This window comes from Chiloscyllium plagiosum, unplaced genomic scaffold, assembly GCF_037043375.1.
Source record: "Chiloscyllium plagiosum isolate Xiang-an unplaced genomic scaffold, Cpla_swu_hap1 HiC_scaffold_8, whole genome shotgun sequence".
NCBI lineage: Eukaryota > Metazoa > Chordata > Chondrichthyes > Orectolobiformes > Hemiscylliidae > Chiloscyllium > Chiloscyllium plagiosum.
In genome coordinates, this window is record NW_028270146.1 from 44,270,313 (window position 1) to 44,292,397 (window position 22,085).

The 22,085-nt window shown below is 37.9% G+C and overlaps 1 protein-coding gene across 3 annotated transcripts in view; it reads right to left on the minus strand.

Moving 5' to 3' along the window:
• Positions 1 to 2,404: 2,404 nt before the first annotated feature.
• The window catches only part of wdr20a (WD repeat domain 20a), a 75,799-nt gene continuing 56,118 nt past the window's right edge, over positions 2,405 to 22,085 (minus strand). For all 3 annotated transcript variants that reach the window (XM_043697375.2, XM_043697376.2, XM_043697377.2), the window contains 2 exons: positions 9,902 to 11,188; positions 2,405 to 3,775 (listed from right to left, as the gene is read on the minus strand). In XM_043697375.2, coding sequence (XP_043553310.1) covers positions 3,722 to 3,775; positions 9,902 to 11,188 — 1,341 coding nt within the window. In that variant the 3' untranslated portion in view covers positions 2,405 to 3,721. The remainder of the gene's footprint in view (positions 3,776 to 9,901; positions 11,189 to 22,085) is intronic.

Here is a 22,085-nt window from a genome sequence, read left to right on the forward strand (position 1 = left end):
CTTGCCAACCCTATCAACTTGGGTAGCAACTTTGAGGGATCTATGTACATGGACCTCAAGATCCCGCTGTTCCTCCAAACTGCCAAGAATCCTATCTTTAACCCTGTACTCAGCATTCAAATTCAACCTTCCAAAATGAATCACTTTGCATTTAGACAGATTGAACTCCATCTGCCACTTCTCAACCCAGCTCTGCATCCTGTCAATGTCTTGTTATAGCCTGCAACAGCTCTCAACACTGTCTAAAGCACCACCCACTTTTGTGGAAGGGCTTGAGGAACAACATTCGCCTCCATCCAATCATCTGATACTACTCACGAGGAGAGTGAAGGTGCAAAGATCATTGCCAGAGGCACAGCAATCACATTCCTCGCTTCCCATAGTAACCTTGGATATATCTGGTCTGGCCCTGGGGACATATCTACCTTGATGGTTCCAAGAAATTCCAGTACATACACTTTCTTAATATCAATCTGTTCAAGCCTATTAACCTGGTCCATGGTGTTCTCACTACCAGCATGGTCCCTCTCTCTCTCTCTCGTGAATATCGAAGCAAAAAACTCATTTAGGGGCTCCCCTACCTCTTCAGACTCCAGGCTCAAGTTCACTCCACTATTTCTGATCAGCCCTACCCTGATCATTCTCTTATTCCTCACGTAAGTGTAAAACAACTTTGTGTTTTCCCTAATCCTTCCTGCCAAGGCTTTTTCGTTTAGGGGCTCTTACGCTATAGTGATAGTAAACCTACCTCTATTCTGGATTCAACTCCCACCTGCCAGAGTGATATATCATAACATATCCTAAGAGTTGTTGGAACTTAAAACAAACTGTGTGGAGGAAGATCCTATGGTAGTATTATAATCACTGGGCCAAAACATCCAGCCTCAAATGTACTACAGAATGATTTAGCCATGAAATTCAATGGAAAATATAAAAAAGCACTTTTAAAATTCATACATTGGATGGCCATGAATGGCTCGGCTAGCATTTATTACCCATCCCCAAATGCCCTGGAGAGTTGACTTCTGAAACCACTATAGTTCTTGGAATACTGGGACATCCACAGTGGTATTAGGAGGAAGATCATAATTACATGACTACAGGGAAAAGGCAAGGGGAGTAGAACTAGCTGAGTTGCTCACTCAAAGAGCCAGCACAAACAAATAGGCCAAGTGGTATCTGTGCTGTAACCATTCTACCCAGTAAAGTGAAGAAGACCATTTTATTTTCTTGGAATGTACCAGCAACCTTAATTATACTGATATTGTTGAATGCAGTTCTGTTGTTGGGTGTGAAGCATTCCTGTGGCATCTCTGTATGAAAGCAAAAAGGGGGTGGGGGGGGTGGGGTGATGTGATCAGATAGTAAGCCTGAAAAAAAAAGGTTCCTTTATTGTGATTTTCCTTCCATTTAGGATTCAAGGAACTCCTATTTCTGCAGAACATGTAATAATTGAGAAAGATCAATAGTAAGTAATTATCAATATACAATAATTAATGATTGAAGTAACAAAGTCTGACTTTTTCCTGTTTTTGAAAGGCATTGTAATTTAGTTAAATGTTTTGTCTTTCACTCCAAGTCCTTCAGCAAATGAAACCTACCTTAACACAGCTCAACAGCCACAAAATATTTTGAATGATGCAAGAGCCACAAAAGCTAGCACACAGGTATTTTCTCTTTATTACAAATCCAGGTATACCATGCAAGAAATAAAGAAGAAAGTCAACAAGAATGTTGCAGGAAGGATTATTGCAGCCTGAAGGTGACATCTGGACAGTCTACCGACCAGATCTTACTAACTTAAGAAAAAAATTAAGTGCTGAGCTGAATGATAACAAGGGCTGCTGTAACAATTGCTCAGATCTCAAACAGATAGGAATGTACAATCAGCTAAATGCAGTCATACAGCAGTCTTTTCAAAATGCCATTTGTAGTTTTAATGACACTATTTTAAAGGGAGAGATTCAGAGTTTGAAATAAACATTGCCTCAAAGTATTTAAAATATTTAATGCTAAAGTTTACTAGTAAAGTTCAAGATGCCAGTTGCTTTCATGTTTTTGTTCTGCAGGTCTACTTTTGACAGGCTAACTACTGGAAGAAATCATATGCTTTACACAGGTTTACAACACAGACATTTGCTGACAGCTATGTTCCAAACTCAGTATTCACCTTGAACTAGCACTGTACTCTTCCTATTTTAGCAGCAATAATTAATTGCTTTTCACTGAAGCAAAGTTTGGACATGGAACTGTGAAAACTGTTATTCTTTTAGTGAATTCATCATTTCCATATTCAATTTAAAATAAAACAGTACACTGGAATCTTATATCAAAAAGTAACATCAGTTCACATCAGTGGTGATTTCAAAGTACACATTAAATGACCTAAGTAAAAAAACTGTCAAGAGGTATGCAAGGTATCATTTATTCAAGCTTCATCTGTACTTTTACATTCTTTCAAGAAATCAGCATTAATCCGTACAGCAAATTTATAATATAATATGACCCAACCCACAGTAATTCCTGGTTAGATTGCATGACAGCTGTAAAATGTTTGGCACATCCTAAATTCATTTACATTGATGAGGGTCTGTTATGACCAGGCAATTCTAACCCACACAAAAAATTGCATCAAACAATTCCTCAATGCAAATGTTCCTAATTGGCATCTAATAAATCCATGTGCTAGGTTTTGGACCTTGGCGATGCATCAACCACAGAAGTACAAAGCTCAGAAATTTAAAATATGCATTAGTTATGAAAACTCTACAGCTGAGATAACCTTAATTTTTAATACAAAGATTTTCTTTTGTACCAAATAGTCAATTCAACAAAGGATTAATTACAGCCAAATTTACTATTTTTACAACTGAAATAAAATAAACAGAAAAACTATATTCAAGATTTTATGTCTATTTTCTGAATTAGAAACCACGTTCATTAGAAGACAAAACATCAACTAGTGTATGATCATTGCCCCATGACGAACAATATTTATATTTATAATACAGTTGGTTCAATTTGAAACAATATTAAAGTACATGTTTAATAGATACAGAAGAAATTCCTTTTTTGTCTGCACATACCTGTTCTGGGAGGTTTTGCACATCCTATTTTATTTCCTACTTACATTAAACTATTAAGTGCAACTTTTTCTTAATATAAATCTATGATTGCAACATCCACCTCTTGAATCACAAATTCAAGCCAGAAAGTAATGACTCAATTCCAGTGAGTGCATTCCAAGCTGCCTTCCAACTAGTTTCATTTTAAAAACAAAGGAAGCCAAACAAAAATCAGTGCAAAATACACAGTGAGATACTTGTTCACAGGGCCATTTAATGCACTGCAAATAGACTGTTTTAATTATTTTTCACTATATATATGATTAAAATACACCAGCTGAGAAAACAAAAGAAATTGAAAAGTTAAGATTTGATAAAATAGATTTTAGTATTTGCTGCTAATGCCAAGGAAATAAGTTAGTAATAGTCTTGGAGTTAGCAGCCTTCCCATTTTACTTGGACAGATAAACCCATATCAACAGCATACACTCGACACTGTTCCCCCAGTGGTAGCTCTACACAATTCACAGCAGAATTCTGAACAAAAACACCACTATAATAAAATTTCTAAAGCTCTGTGGCTGAAGACCAGCTCCTGGCTCCAATGTCATTACTTCTTATCCTGTGGCGAAGCTTTGCTAGCAGTACCACGGTGGCTATACTACAGTTCCACTCGGCGAATTGGCTTGGTTTTGGGATGACATTAAACCCTGTAAATACAGCATTTCAAATTGTTATAATTTTGTCACTTTTACTAGATGTTAGTTCATTCGTAATTTATGACCCAATAAGCGTTTCAAGTTTTTCTGATGAGGCATCATAAAATATAGGTAAATTGGGAATCTTTTCAGAAGCAATGAATTTCTGATAAATGCTTGTTTTAGTCAAGTTTCACTTGAATTCTTATATGTAGAGTTACAAATAAACCTAAACTTATTCAATGGGTCCAGCACCTATTAGAATAACTAAAATAATAAAATAAAAGTTATTAAGCTTGTATGTTGAAGTTGGCTCCAAAATAAATTCTGGCAAGTCAGATGACTTGAGTATTGAGCATAGAAAAGTAGATAGTTGAAACACTTTATTCTCGGTACACTATGAAATTATAACAAATGCGAAGCCACTCAGAAAGGTAGTACACTGCTGGCCTTAGTCGTACTAAAACTAAAATTCAGAATTTGTATTTTCCACAAAATGGTTGTAATAAAGGGTGTTTGAGTGATATATTTTCTAATATGAATCAAAGGTTTCTAAAGGTGGACCTCAATTGCTCGTGAAAAACCAAAGGAAATTGTATAGGGAGAGGGCCGATGGATAAGAGTAAAAGCAGCCAATAATGAAGTTAGACAATTATGGGACCTTTGGTTATTATTGCCCTGAATACAAATTTAAATATATGCACACTCTGCTGCAAATATCTCAACATTCTTCCCGTGACGGTTAATGAGTTTCCCAAATTACCCAGACCCATGAGCATAACACTACATTAAAGTTTCACAAATGTCATCTACTGTATTTGCTAACCAACAACCAATTTACATTATTAAATCACTCTGAAATTTACAAATAAATGTAAATTTTAATGGAATTAGAAACTCATCACCTAATGCCAACAGGTGGGAAGATTTACTTTGAGGTTTTGTCCAGGATTTCCCAAGGTATCACTCAGCTCAATAAAGACTAACCTCATCAGTGCAAGATTATTAATGCATCACTTCCAAAATTCAATCGAGAAAATGAATATTTCATGTAAAATACAAGAAAACAAAGATCACATGCTTTCCAGGTATACCAATATGTATGGACACAACCATTTCCCCACGTTTCTTGATTGATGGGAGTTTGCAAAATATTAAGTACGAAATTTCTAACTAAAATTCCAGTAATAATTTTAATCCAAGCACTGCTGGCACTTGAATTTTCATAGAAACTGCCAATTAGTTAGAAGACATCTGTGAGAGATCTATGCAGATCATTGCAACTACACAAGTTAAACCGTTTCTTTCCATATCAAAATAGAAAAGCTACTACATCTGCTTCTACCTTTCAACAGTGCACAAAAACAATTCTTTATGCATTCTCTCCTATGAACCTCTTCCTCCTGTAACCCAAGTCTTTTGGAATGCTGTGTCCTATATTAGTTCAAGAAGTGAACAATAGATTTTATAAGATTAAGATATTAGATTTTTAAGCCATTGGGAAAATTTGATTTGCCCATGGGCAGAACAGTCAGTTAAATTCTTCTAGTCTGATCATTCCCATCAAACACTTGCCGCAAACCTGTCCTTATAAAAAGCACTATGTAGACAGAGGGACAAAGTCAGAGTCACTCAGGGCATCTTTCTGCAGCTGAATTAATGGCAATGGACACTAGTCTACACTTCATCTTTCCTATATATCAAAGGATCTGCACAGTATTTTACATTTAGAAACTACATGCATACACAAAGCTTCAAAATTATTAAGTTTAATACATTGGCAAACTGTTAATGTTTCAAAGCATTGAAAATAATTCCATTCATAATTATGAAAGCTTAGTGCATCAAAACAATTAAAGAAACTGAAATTTCAATCAGTTACTCACCATTCATACTGCATTAACCACATTTTTATGTTCTGCACAATAACGATGCACTTTTCATCAAATGGCTGAAGCAGAACAGCTTTTACAGTGGTTTTCTAAATCTTGGTGAAGTATATTTTAGAAGTGGCTTGATTTGTTTTAAACATGCAGAAAATTCAGCAAACCAACACTGCATATAGTTTGGTGCTGGAAGTTGCATCCCTCCATAATAAAGCAGTTATGTACTGCGAGCAAAGGGACAGGCTGAAGAACAACATTTTGAACATGTACATTTTAAAGAATACACTGAACTCCCCATAAGGTCTTCATTTCACACTTCTCAGATTGTGCATGACAATCCAGTTCCATTTGTCAGTGTGCACAATGAAATTGTTTCTTTCTAGATCACTAAGTAGAGCAATACCTGAGGGAGAAAACCAAATACCAGATCTAATTTCTGAAAATCAGCACTGGTGCCAAGAGATGAAGAAACATGAAGCTTATTCAGCTACACAAAATACTGCCAGAGTAGTGGTGTGGGGTGGGGGTGTAGCTGCCATGGATGCAGGGTAGCAAAGACAGAATTTGAATTAAAAATACATCACCTTTAAAAGTGATTTAATTGATACAAAGGAATATTGTCACTTCTTTTAAGGTAACAAAATGATCACGAATGAAATCAATATGCATATGTTAGCTATATAGTACAAAACAGTATCAGTTTCTTAATCCCAATTACACATCTTAATGTTGAGAGGTAAACGATTAAGTTCTAAGTTCAAGCATTTCAAAAGAAAGAGGCTTTTGTTGACTTCTGCCCAATGATGGCGGCTTGTTTTAATATAGGCTAAAATTCTCTTTTGCTGTTAAGCTTACAACATCCCTCCAAATGTTAACTACTACTAGACTGAGCAGTTGTGCACTTTCTTTGATTGCAACTTACATAGCTCCAAGTATACAGCTTCCAATACCTATTAGTGCTGTATTAAAAATATATTTGATTTATGATCTCATTCTTTTATTCATAGCCCATTATCTAAAAAACCTCTGGTTAACCTACTGAATAAAAATGTTATCCCCCTATCTCAAATTGTAACCTTTAGTGGGTCCTATGGTCTCTTCTGCAATCATTGCTGATGTTGCTTACCACTAGCTCTAAATGCTATTTTAGAAAAATATGGTATGGACAATAGTATCTTAGTTCGAAACCAAACTACCCATGATCCCAGCAGAGGGTAGACTGATGGGAATCAGACAACAATTAACAGCATCCATTCATATGTGCATGGAATTACTATTTGAGGTACTGGGTCATTACTTGCTACCAAAATGCAATGGGGGCGATGGAGTTCTCTATTATTTATGCATGCATGTCTCAGTAAATTCAAGTGCAGACTGAGGCATGGTTAAACATGGGAATACAAATGTTGCTGTCTAAGTCTCACAGCTGTACTGTTAGCTTCATGAAATTAGCATCTTGCAGTTTGTATGCTCATTGCAATGCAGTGAACGTCATGTTACTGCACTTGAACAAGTAGTTACAAACTAAACTTATCGCAGAATGTAAAGTTTTGACATTTCAATCCAATTACACTTTAATAATGTGTAAATGACAATTACTATCAAACCAACTCTGGCTTTGAAAATTAACCATTGCAAATGTGGGATTCCTTTAGGTTTTAATTGTCAGGGATTGTAAAATTGTAAAATTTAGAGCTTACTTTTAAAAACAAACTGTTCATTTGTCTATTTTTCCTCTTATTGCAACTTTTCACTTTTTTTCTCGACATTTGATAGACAGGAAATTCTTAATCTAATTTACACAATTTACATATTAATTTCACAATCATTCAACTTGCCTTATTTAATCAGGCCAAAGATTCTCAGTTTTCCTCAATATAGTTTTATCGACTCATACTTCTAACAAAACATCATCCTGATTGAGCAGCAGGATTGACTAAAGGTAGACACCATATGGTGTCCTGCTACAGCAAATTATGACTGATCAAAAACCATTTTCAGGTGAAAGAAACCAAGATGCAGTGGCAATGATAACAAATTCTTATCTGGTTAGTCTTTATGGATATAATTATGTTAAGGCCGGAAAAAACACCTAATCACCATATAATAGTCAATTTAGGAAACTGTAATTAATCCATAAAATACAAGTTGCATATTTACTTTTAAAATGTATTAAATATTTAAGTCTGTATATTTCAGATAACTTGCAATATTTACACCACCTATAAAATCAAGCTTGATAAACTCTGTGTCCTTCTTGATCCATAAAACACAATAAGAAATGTTAAATGTAAAACATCAGTACAAACTGATCATATTGTGCAACAATAGATCATTGGTGTTACAATTGCACTGCAAAGAATTAAGAAATATTTGTAATATTTTCATGAATTTAGTTATTACAAACATATTGCAATGTCACACAACCAAAATCAATAGGAGCACGTCTGATAGCTAGATGTAGTGACAAACCTTAATTTATACATAAAATAAAATAGTTCAATGCCTTTGGATGACAGTAACTCAACAATCAATGCAAAGGGAAAGATCAGCAACAGCAAGAGGCAGAAATTCCACTTTTCTTTAAAAGAAACAAAAAAATACTCAGTCTGCAAGTCCGTATATTTAAAAAAATCCTGGTGAAACAAATGCTATTGAAGAACAAAACCAATGTATTTTTAAAATAAAGCAAAATTACTCTATTACATTATCCATCCACCACAAATTCATTGCAATCAGAAAGCAGGTGCCTGAAATGTGCATACATTAGAGATTTCACAGCTATTGAAAGAATAACTCCATTTTATCAACAATCATACAAGTTCGTTGGGAAATGAATGTTAAATAACGAGTTAATACCTGAATTTAAACTTTTAACACCTGCTCAAATTTTATAAGGCTCTAAATTTAAACAGTCATTTTCTTTATTAATAAACAGACAATTAAATCATTGACAATTTAAGATTACTATGAAAAGCACTAGACCATAAATCCATCTCTTAATATTTATTTCATTGTTATTGTATTTACTCAAATTTGAGATTAGTTGATTGCCAGCATGCTTTCAACATAAATAAAATTAAAATGGTGCAGTCATAATTTCATTTTCTTAGTAATGGGAGAAATAAATCAGAAATATTTACCTTTTAAAAATTAGATAATTGTGCAAAGTATATTCTTATCCCACTTTTGCATGTACAATAATAAAGGTTTTAAAACAAAATGATGTTTTTTTTAAAAATGTGCCAAAAAAATTACAATGTTAATGACTGTAGTGAGCTTGCAACTTTAGATTCAAAAGCTTTCATTTTCAGACATGAGGACACTTATTGTAAACAAAATCTTGTTACCACAGTCAGAAAAACTGAAACAACAGCCTTTATATACAGCATACATTCATTTAATATACACTAGCAGTATTCACTGGTCTTCTTGTCCAAACTGTGAATTAAAGAAATTGACATCTCACTGAATTCCACTGTAAAAATTGTGGATTGTTCTGGTACACACCAGATCATTAAAACATGCACAACTTTTTACAGAGATGTACAGTAGTAGTTAATACAGGACATGATAAATATACCCCATGTTTAAGACAAGTTATTATACACATTACTCCATTTATAGAAGCACTTAACCTTCATTAGAAAAAAAATTATCCTTTTAGAAATGATGCTTTTCATATACAGAGATATATATCTCTATATACACAGACATATGTATATATACACATCTATAAATATATATATATATATATATATATATATACATACACACACACACATACACAACCATTTTGATACTTTATATTAGAGAAAGGGAAGTCCATCCTCATCTATGAATTTCATTTGTGAAGGGCAAGAAATAAATGGAATACAATAAATCTAACAGACCACAGTAGTGTGAATGATAATAAAGATGGCCCAATGTTTTCTGGAAATTATGTTGTAATCACTCCACACTGTGGACCTGAAATGGCAGGCCTGGTGAAAGAGATTACACCTTGTCATTTTGGAATTTAAAAAAATATATTTACTACATTTCATGGTTCATTAGTATTTTTACCATTGCCTCAAGAGCAAGTCACTGCAGAATAATCAGTATCCGACAATATTTGGAATTAACAGTGGCTATGAAAATGAAACCATAATTTTGGTCAAAAGCAGCTTTTTGAAAATAATTTATTTGCTCCAAAAGAGGAAATGACTGAACTTATTTTTTTTATAACTTAGGTCTAAGAGCTCAGACTTACCACTTTACCAGGCCTTGCCCATGTGCAAATAAATCCCTCTTGACAGGCAGTGACTATACAGTCTTCAAGAAATATTAACACAGTCAGTCTTTCATGTGCTATCTTTTTACAGATAAGAGGCTCTAACAAGGGCACATCATCCATTCTAGGGCAGAGAGAAGTTCCAAGAGTCTTAGCGGAGTCCATTTTAGTTTTGGTGACTAGGTTTAGCTTGTCGCTGCTTTTGCTGGAAATGTGGCCCATGCTGTGATTTCGTTTGTGATCCTTCTCATGGTGTCTTTCCTTGCGGTCGTGTAGTGATAAGGTTGCAAACTTACTGACTCCAGAAGCAATTGCACCATCCATGACGCTGCTTTTGTTATTGACATTTGTAACTGCTGAATGTGGAAGGCTATTTGATCGAGGAAGAGGTGGAGGTAAAGAATTGCTGGGTGTTGTTGTGATGCTGCTGTTGCCATTGCTTCCAGTGCTGGTTGCAACATTTCCAGCAGATGGGCTTGTGGCATTCATCACATTTGTGTGTGTCCGAGCACGTGAAAGAGGTTGATGAGGGAACAAAATATCTTCCGTCAAATCCCACAAACAAAGCTGTGTGTCTTGGCCAACAGACCCAAACCTATACGTGACACTTACAGGGCGACTGTCTGTAGAATTCCTTTTTGACAACCTAGATTGTGTACTATTTGCTCGATCTCTGCCAAAGTGTATTTGGTCTTGGAAGTCCTCATCACTCCCACTGAACTCCATAGGATCATTTTCTTCTACACTAGTGGTATACGGATCAAATGCAACAACACTGACCCATGACTTATGTCCATGTCCCCTGGCTATTACACGACAGTCTATAAAAGACCACACGGTCACCAGATCATCCTCTCCACCTGTTACAATGTATTTTCCATCTGGACTCCAACACACACATAGCAGTCCTCCAAAGTAACTTTTCATTGTACCATGTAACTCCACCGAATCAAAGTTAAACACACGGAGAAATCCATCCTGACTTACACAAGCAAGGTACTTCCCATCAGGAGAGAATGCAAATTCATTCAGAGCCCCCTCTCCAACTGTCCATTTGAGTAAAGGGTTTCTTGTAGATTTGCTTTTGCAAGTGTGAACTGCATAATTGTCTCCTTGTTTCAATGGCTGATAATGCGGTGCTGTGGTACCACAAGAATGTTCCACATTATACAAGTACATATTGCCACTGGAATGAGACACTAAAAACAGGCTTTCTGAACCAGGCACCCATTTAACACAGGTTACTCGTGACTTGTCTATTAACCTCTGTTGAGGAAAAAGACAACCAATTAATACTTCTATTGTGCAATATCTTCTAAACGACATTGAAGCATGTAATAGATAGAACAGTTAACAAAATTAAATTAAAATTCACTTTCCTTTATAAAGAATCTTTTAAAGTACTATGTAAAACATACCAATCTTTGACAAAATAACTACTATTTTTGTTATCAGTAAAATAATGAACCATTAACTATTGAATTAAAAAAAGATCTGTATAACCAAACATAAATAAGACATTACAATCATATCAGCTTTAAAACACGAACCACAAACGCAGATTATCACTGCATGATATTTTACAAGTGAGTGACTCAGTGAAACAATATAAAATCCATAACTTCAGATCATGAATGTTCCCAGGCTAACAGATCACCTGCAAGTAATGAGTTGGCAAAAAAAAATCCGACTTCCTGTGGAATCAACAGTCTTGCATCTCAAACATGGCACATCCTCTGGTGATCTGGGCTAATAGTATGGATTCTGCTGTGCTAGTAACGGTATGGCTGTCAGCACTTGCCATTATTACTAGGTAAAACCAAATTCAACTGCTATCCACCACATATACATGATTAAAAGTAAAACCTGGAAACTGCTGTAAATGATATCCTGCTCCTCCACAGGTTGTAATCTTTTTCACTGAAATATGTACAGAGATCATTGTCATGGTTTGAACTTGGGTTAGGTACCCAGTATTCTCACACTAAGATGGATGACCAAATCAGGGCTTGTTCAATCAAGAGTTACTGAGTTTTTGAAACAACGCAGTCAGTGATAACTGCTGAATAAGAGCAGGTCATAGGCTCTGAATTCTGCAATACTTTCTCCCGTTGTCCATCTACAAGACCAGTCAGGAGTGAGATAGAATGTTCTCATTTGACTGAAAGGCTGCATTTCCAACATGCCCAAGATACTCAACAATATCCAGGACAAACCAATCCTTCCCAATGGCATCACAGCCACCACTTTCAACATTCAGTCCCTTCACCAACTTACAGTAGAAGGTAAGATGCAATATAACAACTCATCCAGGGTCCTTTGGCAGCACCATCCAAACCCACAACCTGCACCACCCAGAAGGTTAAGAGGAGCAGATTCATGGGAACACAACCTACAAGTCCCCTTCCAAGTCACATATCATCCGGACTTGGAACTAAATCAGCATTCCTCACTGTCACTAATTCAAAATCCTAGAACTCTCTTTCCACAGTCCCAAAGCATGCTGCAGTTAAAAATGGAAGCTCACCTTTACCTTTCAAGGGCAGTTAAGGTTGGGTAATAATTGCTGGCCCATTCAAACATGTCACACTCAAACATATAAAAAGAAACCTTTCTGACTGTTGGGAAAAAAACTCATTTAGCGCAGTCACATTCCCTCATAAGAAAATTAATGCTGCAATCTACAATGTTTTTTCATGTCCTTCCTACCCATATGTTCTAATCTTGATTTCAATTCACGCACAATAATCTAAATACATTTTATATATTTTTTTTAAAAACTACTATTATTGTGGTCTACATATTTTAGTAAGAATTCCTCAATCTAACTGGGTTATAGTCCGACAGGTTTGATTGGAAGCACTAGCTTTTGTAGCGTTGCTCCTTCATCAGGACAACCAGCTGATGAAGGAGCAGTGCTACAAAAGCTAGTGCTTCCAATTAAACCTGTCGGACTATAACCTGGTGTTGTGTGATTTTTCAACTTCATCCACTTCAGTCCAACACCAGCATCTCCAAATCAATCTAACTAGTGATGCTTGACCTTTTTAAACAGGTTTTATCATGCTGTAGAGGGAACAAATTTAAACACATACTAGATGAATGAAAACTCTACAATCACTCACTAAAAGTCCGAACAAAAGTCACAGGGTGGAAGATAAAGACACTCATATAGTCACAGCAAAATCCAGACCAATTACTTCACTATCCTAACAATCCATTAATTATTTTCAAACATTTTTCAGAATCATTGGATAATAGAATGCTTACAAAACAGGAGGCTATTTGATCCATCATTTCCACATTAAATAGTCCACTTCTCGGCCTTTTTCCCGCATCCTCGTAAATTTCTTCAAGTAACTATCCAATTCCCTTTTGGAAGCCACAATTGAATCTGCCTTCACCCAACTCTCATTCCTAATCACAGCTCATCCTTCTCTTTTTTATGCCATTCACTTCAAATTAGTGCACTCTGGCCATTTCATCAATCGATCAGTTTGTCTCCATCTTCTTTGTCTAGTCCCATGTGATTTTGAACACAGGAACACCATTAGCAAATCCTTTTGACCTTTTATTTGATCATACTTTACTCTGTCTTCATCTTACTAAAATAATTGTTCTAATATGTTTATTATAATAAAGGCATAATGTTCCCATGGCACAATTCTGACAGCAGTTGAATCTATTCCTCACATTTTCTGATCAATTACAATCAGTCCTTTGGAATTCATAGAATGTGTACATAATAATTTTTGCAGAGGTTTTAAATCCAGTATCACAAATTCAGATATGTTGAAGAGTCAGATGACATCACAAATAATATGGAAATCTGTTATCTTTACATATCATACACAATCACTTTCTTTATAAATCACTCTCAAAATTAAGAAACATAAGTTCAGATCATGAATTTGTCAACTGAGAAAGTTTTCCTCTTTTTTTAAAAAACATTAGTTCCAATGTGGGGCATCAATCATCTATTGTTACGACTCTAAGATACAAAAAGTATTGCAAAAATCAGGCTTTGAATAGCCTTTTCCTGTATTTGCTTACAATAATACACAAACAATACCATGCCCTACTGTGGAATCACAGGATATTTTGCTTTCTCTACAGCAGAGGCTCCTAGATATGCAGTACATGGTCAATCCAAGTAATATAAGGGGAAACAAGAACATTTTCACCCCTGCCTTGATACTTTGCAGCTATATCTGTTAACTTACCAGCAGATCTAATGTAATATGCTTGTTATTTGATTCCTGAATACAGGTTTTTGTCACCTGAAGCATAACAGGATCTTTTTTTAAAAATTAGACCCTGAAAGTAAGATTGAACATTCATTATAGTGCCAAGCAAACACAATGAAACCAATCCAATGTTTGCATTTGACAGTGCTGCTCTGATAAATTGAAAATATCAAAGGCTAGGAATCCTGCAGTGAGTAACTTGCCTCCTGACTCACCAAAGCCTGTCCACCATCTGCAAAGCGCAAGTCAAGAGTGTGGTGGAATACTCTCCACCTGCCTGGATAAGAGCAGCTCCAATAACACTCCTGAAGTTTGACACTAACCGTGACAAAGCAATCTGTGTGTCTGGCACCACATCCACAAACATTCAGTTCCTCCACCACCAATGAACATCAACAACAGTGTGTACCATCTCCAAGATGCACTGCAGAAATTCACCAGAGCTCCTTAGACAGCACCTAAATCCACGACCCCTACCATCTCGAAAGACAGATACATGGAAACACCACCACCTGCAAGATCTTCTCCAAGCCACACTCAGCCTGAATTGGAAATATGTCCTTGTTTCTTAGTTGTTGCAAGGTCAAAATCCTGGAACTCTTTCCCTAACAGTATTGTGTGTATACTTGCAAGAGATGGATATACAGTGGTTCAAGAAGGTAGTTCACCATCATCTTCTGAAGGACAACAGGGATTGGCAAGAAATGCTGGCCCAGCCAGCAACGCTCACATCCCATGAGTATAGAAAAAATAATTATGCTAATTCAGATACTGTCTCAATCCATCTGGGTGGCATTAGAAGTTACAATTGTTTATTTTGAAGGTCATAGGATATGTGAAAATATGAATCAAAATATGAATTATGGAGTATCACAACAAAGGAATGCCTTTTTTAGTCAAATCAAAATATGTGACCTTTCAAAAGATTACACTGAAAACCTGGAAACTGGATTGGGCAATTTAATTTGAAACTCCTAATGATAACGATGCAGCAAAGAAATAAATCTGAGAGCTACAAGGTAATGTGAGAGTTCAATATAAACTGACTTTGGGAAACTAGGCTTTCAAAACAGCTTTAATTAGCAGTATCCCAAAGTATAGGATTCATGAAATAACTAAACAAAAACTTTGGAAACTTCAAAACATCAAAAGAAGTGCAGTGAAGCAATCAGACTTTCAACCCTCGCCTTGATAGTAAAATAACTTGCCCAAATACATGTTAATTTTCCACATTTCTTGCCTTGATGTAGAATAAATTGCCATTGTAAAATCCATTAGATGTCCGGTGAAAAAAAGTATGATGAACTATGTATAAAAATGTGCTGGTCTTAACCTTCCACTAGCTTGAATTTTGCTCATGAAATTTTGTAATAGTAGCAGGTATAAAATGCAATAATGACCACAACCATAGATAGAGAGATGCACAGAGCAGAAAAGGTAATGTAGTGATTCTAATGATGCTGCAAAACAGTTTCTCACAATAACTATACAGTGTAGTCTGTAAAGTGTTTATTTTGTGGTTTGTAGTTTGTAAGGACTTCATTTTGTTTTAATGAGGTCAAGGGACAAAGGGCCTTAAAGTAATTAATATTGTTTGATTTTAAGAGCCCTTTAAAGGTTTAATCCAAAGGCCCAAGTTATGGTAGCAGAACTAAAGGCTGTGTATTGCTCCTCCTATTTTATGAAGATGGGGGCTGAGCACAGCACATGTGCACGAGGTGTCTCAAGCTGCAGCTCTTCGAAGCTCAGGTTTGGGAGCCGGAGCAACGGTTGGAGATACTTCTGTAGGCCTCTATGTTTCTATTGTGGGGATATTGTGGGGATAACTGAGACGTGGCTTCAAGTGGACAGGGCCTGGGAAATGAATATTCAAGATACACGGGCAGAGGGGGTGGGGTGGCCTTGTTGATAAGGGACGATATTCAGTCCCTTGCGCGGGGGGACCTAGAGTCAGGAGATGTAGAGTCAGTGTGGATAGAGCTTCGAAATACTAAGAGTAAAAGGACCCTCTTGGGAGTCATCTACAGGCCCCCAAACAGTAGTCTGAATGTTGGATGTAAGTTAAATCAGGAGCTGAAATTGGCCTGTCGCAAAGATGTCACTACAGTTGTTATGGGGGATTTTAACATGCAGGTAGACTGGGAGAATCAGGATGGTATTGGGCCTCAAGAAAGAGACTTTGTGGAGTGCCTCAGGGATGGATTCTTAGAGCAGCTGGTGCTGGAGCCGACCAGGGAGAAGGCAATTCTGGATCTGGTATTGTGTAACGAACCAGAATTGGTCAGAGACCTCAAACTGAAGGAGCAATTGGGAAGTAGTGACCATAATACAATAAGCTTCAATCTGCAATTTGAGAGGGAGAGGGTACAGTCGGAAGTGACAGTACTTCTGTTAAATAAAGGGAATTATGGAGCTATGAGGGAGGAGCTGGCCAAAGTTCAATGGTGCAATACCTTAGCAGGGATGACCGTGGAGGAACAATGGCAGATATTTCTGTGTATAATGCAGAAGTTGCAGGATCAGTTCATTCCTAAAAGGAAGAAAGATCCCAGGAGGAGGCATGGGCGGCCGTGGCTGATGAGGGAAGTAAAGAAACATATAAAGTTAAAAGAGAAAGTATAACATAGCTAAGATAAGTAGGAAAACTGAGGACTGGGAAGCTTTTAAAGAGCAACAGAGGATTACTAAGAAGGAAATACGCAGAGGAAAAATGAGGTACGAAGGTAAACTGGCCAAGAATATTAAGGAGGATAGTAAAAGCCTTTTTTAGGTATGTGCAAGGCAAAAAAATGGTTAGGACTAAAATTGGGCCCTTGAAGACAGGAACAGGGGAATATATTACTAGGAACAAAGAAATGGCAGAGGAATTAAATGGGTACTTCAGATCTGTGTTCACTTGGGAAGACACAAGCAATCTCCCTGAGGTAACAGTGGCTGAAGGACCTGAACTTAAAGGAATTTATATTTGCCAGGATTTGGTGTTGGAGAGACTGTTAGGTCTGAAGGTTGATAAGTGTCTGGGGCCTGATGGTCTGCATCCCAGGGTACTGAAGGAGGTGGCTCGGGAAATCATGGATGCGTTGGTGATTATTTTCCAGAGTTCAATAGATTCGGGGTCGGTTCCTGAGGATTGGAGGGTGGCTAATGTTATACCACTTTTTAAGAAAGGTGGGCGAGAGAAAGCAGGAAATTATAGACCAGTTAGTCTGACCTCAGTGGTGGGAAAGATGCTGGAGTCTATTATAGGTAGTGAAGAAGGCTAATAGCATGCTGGCCTTCATAACAAGAGGAATTGAGTATAGAAGCAAAGAGGTGCTTCTGCAGCTGTACAGGGCCCTGGTGAGACCACACCTGGAGTACTGTGTGCAGTTCTGGTCTCCAAATTTGAGAAAAGACATTCTGGCTATTGAGGGAGTGTAGCGTAGATTCACGAGGTCAATTCCTGGAATGGCAGAATTACCTTACACTGAAAGACTGAAGCGACTGGGCTTGTATACCCTTGAGTTTCGAAGATTGAGAGGGGATCTGATTGAGACATATAAGATTATGAAAGGATTGGACACTCTGGCAGTAGGAAACATATTTCCACTGATGGGTGAGTGCCGAACCAGAGGACACAGCTTAAAAATACGGGGTAGACCATTTAGGACAGAGCTCAGGAGAAACTTCTTCACCCAGAGAGTGGTGGCTGTGTGGAATGCTCTGTCCCAGAGGGCAGTGGAGGCCCACTCTCTGGATTCATTTAAGAAGGAGTTGGATAGAGCTCTCAAAGATAGTGGAATCAAGGGTTATGGAGATAAGGCAGGAACAGGATACTGATTAGGAATGATCAGCCATGATTATATTGAATGGCGGTGCAGGCTTGAAGGGCTGAATGGCCTACTCCTGCACCTATTGTCTATTGTCTATTCACAAAGCTGAGAGGGTCACTGATAGCAAGTACAGAGAGGTGGCCAGGTCGCAGGCTAAAACTCCACAAGCAGGCAGGGAATGGGTGACCAGATAAAGAGGACGAGGTCAGCAGTAACACCCCTGTGGACATTCCTCTGAAAAACAGATATACTGCTTTGGATACTGTAATGGGGTAATGATCTCTTAGGGGAAAGCAATAACAGTCAAACTTGTTGCACCATGATTTGGTCTGCTGCACAGAAGAGAGGAGGAGAAAGTGTGAAATGCAATAATTATGGGCAATTCAAGTATAAAGGGAATAAACATACATTTCTGTGGCCACAAACAAGACTCCAGAATATTATATTGCTTCTCTGATGCTAGGGTCAAGGATATCTCAGAGGCTATAGGACATTCTGGAGGGGGAGGGTGAACAGCCAGTGGTGTGGTAAACATTGGTACCAATGACATAGATGGCAAAAAAGGAATAAGGTCCTAAAAGCAGAGTGTAGGAAATAAGTTGAAAAGTAGGACCTCAAAGACAGTGATGTCAAGGTTACTTACTATGCCACATAGTAATTTAGAGTAGAAAAAACAGGATACGTCAGTTGAATGCATGGCTGGAAAGATGGTGCAAGAGAGAGGGATTCAGACTCCTGGGATATTGAAACTGATCCAGGGGGTGAGTGTAGAACCAGTACAAACTGGATGGGTTAACCTGGACAGGATCGGGACAGATGTCCTAGGGTAAGTATGTACTGGTGTGGTTGAGGCAGGTTTAAGCTCGAACAGCAGGAAGAAGGGAAACTAAGCACGGTGACAAGGGAAAGAGACAGACAGGCAGTAACAAAAGAACAGTGAACAAAGAACAGTAAGCGCAGGAACAAGCACTTCAGCCCACCAAGCCCTTCTAAACTAAAAGCCTTTTGTCTCTATGCAACCAGTACCTATTCCCTGTCTATTCACGTATCTGTGAAGATGTCACTTAAACATTGCTATTCTATCTGCATCAACCATCTCCTCTGGCAGTGCATTCCAGGCATTTAGCTTCTTGTGTGTCAAAAAACTTTGACTATCAAATCTCCTTTAAACTTTCCCCCTTTATCTTAAATCTATGCCCTCGAGTAATTGATATTTCTATCCCCAGGAAAAAGACTCCAACTCTTCATTCTATCCATGCCTCTCAATTTTGTAAACTTCTTTCAAGTTGCCCCTCAATCTCCTACGTTCTCGTGAAGACAAACCAAGATTGTCCAATCTCTCTTCATAACTGATATTCTCCAAATCAGGCAACATCTTGGTAACCTTTTATGCATCCTCTCAAAAACCTCCACCTCTTTATGGTAGTGCAGCAACTAGAACTGTATGCAATATTCCAAATGCGGCATAACTAAAGAACTATACAGCTGCAAAATGACCAGCTAATTTTTATACTCTACACTCTGACCAATGAACACTAGCGTACCATACACCTTCTTGATCACCTTATCCACTTATGTTCAAGAGTGTGGTGCTGGAAAAGCACAGCAGGTCAGGCTGAGGAACAGGGAAATCAACATTTCGGGCAAAAGCCCTTCATCAGGCATTCCTGTGCGTTTCCAGCACCACACTTTTGACTCTAATCTCCAGCATCCACAGTACTCACTTTCACCTTATCCACGTATGCTGTCACTTTCAGAAAACTATGGACCTAAATGCCTAGATCCCTCAGTGTGTCAACGCATCCAAGGGTTCTGCCATTTATTGTATACCCACCTCCTGCATTAGACCTTTCAAAATGCGTCCTCATATTTACAGTCATAGAGTCAGAGTTGTACAGCATAGAAACAGACCCTTCAGTCCAAATTGCCCATGCCAACCAGATATCCTAAATAAATTTAGTCCCATTTGTCAGCATTTGGTCTTTTAAATGATGCAACACCTTGGAGATTATTATTGACCAGAAACTCAACTGGACTCAGCACAAACACAACTGGCTACAAGAGTAGGTCAGAGGCTAGGAAAATTAGAAAACTCATCTCATAACTCCCAAAGTCTACCCACCTACAAGCACAAGTCAGGAGTGTGATGGAATACTCCCCGCATGCCTGGATGAGTGCAGCACCAACAACACTCTAGAAGTTCGAGACCCTCTAGGACATAGCAGCCCATTCGTTTGGCACTACATCCACAAGTATGCACTCCTTTCACCATCGACATTCAATAGCAGCAGTATGTACTATCTACAAGATGCACTGCAGAAATTCACCGAAGATCCTCAGACAAAACCTTCCAAACTCATTTAAAAATCACACAACGTCAGGTTATAGCCCAACAGGTTTAATTGGCAGCACTAGCTTTCAGAGCACCGCTCCTTCATCAGGTCGTTGTGGAGGACACAAGTGTAAGACACAGAATTTATAGCAAAAATTTACAATGTGATGTAACTGAAATTATACTTTGAAAAATACCTTGATTGTTTGTTGAGTCTTTCATCTATTCGAATACCATGATAGTTTCACTATTTTCAGATGTAAATCTCAATTTTAAAAAAAGTTACATTCTCAGGTTAACTGTAACAATTGATGTTAGCTAGAGAATACGTTGAAGGTGTTAGCCCCCTGTGTTTTCTGTCTGTGCCATAATGTTTAGACTGATTCTAATCTAAAAAGTGAGTTAACAGAATCTTACATGAATTCATGCAGTTTTTGAGCAAAGTACAAAGACTATTGGAGAAGGGCCTCAACTGGAACCTTGGGTTCATGCCACATTACAAGTGACCACCAGTGCACTATACACACACAGACATTCCTACACACACACACACATACACATGGACACACGTATACACAGACACACACACTCACACTTGCATCCCCTCACAGACTTAGACACTTTATACTCACACATACACACACTCACTCACTCACAACCCCCAACCCCAGACAGACAGACACGCATATAAGTTTGTGGGGTGAATTTGTACTTGCAGAGTCACATTGAACTTTGCTCAAAAACTGCATGAATTCATGTAAGACTCTGTTAACTCACTTTTTAGATTAGAATCAGTCTAAACTTATGCCGTCTAGTTTTGGACTCCCCTACCCCGGGGAAAAGACCTCGACTATTCATCCTATCCATGCCCCTCATGATTTTTATAAACCTCCACAAGGTCACACCTCAGCTTCCGTGCTCCAGGCGAAATAGCCCCAACCTATTCAGTCTCTCCTTATAGCTTAAACCCTTCAACCCTTGCAACATCCTTGTAAATCTTTTCTGAACCCTTTCAAGTTTCACAACATCTTTCCTAAAGCAGAACTGAAAGCAGTATTCCAGAAGTGGCCGAAGCAATGTGGCCGCAACATGACATGTCAACTTCTATACTCAATGCACTGACCAATAAAGGCAAGCATACCAAACGCCTTCTTCACTACCCTGCCTACCTGCTGTTCCACTTTCAAAGAACCATGAACTGCATTCCTCGGTCTCTTTGTTCAGCAACACTCCCCAGGACCCTACCATTAAGTGGTCCAGGTTAAATTCCATCTGCCATTTTTCCACCCAAGTCTCCATTCTATCTATATTCTGCTGGATCCACTGCCAATTCTCCTCATTATCTGTAGCTCCTTCAATCCTGCATCGCCTTCAAACTTACTCATCAGACCATCTACACTCTCCTCCAAATTATTAATATATATTTTACAAACAACAGCAGTCCCGGCACTGATCCTTGTGGAACACCACCACAGGTCTCCAGTCATAAAAACACCCCCCTCCTACTACTCCATGTCAGTTCAGCATCCATCCGACGAGCTCACTGCAGATCATATGTGACTTCACCTGTTGTATCAGCCTACCATGAGGGACCTTGTCAAATGCCTTGCTAAAAGTCCATGCAGACAACATCTACCATCTTACTCTCATCAATAATCTTTGTCACTTCCTCAAAAAAAACTCAATCAAGTTTGTGAGGCATGACCTCCTCCACAAAGCCATGGTGCCTACCATTAATAAAGTTAAACGTCCAACAGGTTTGTTTGGAAGTA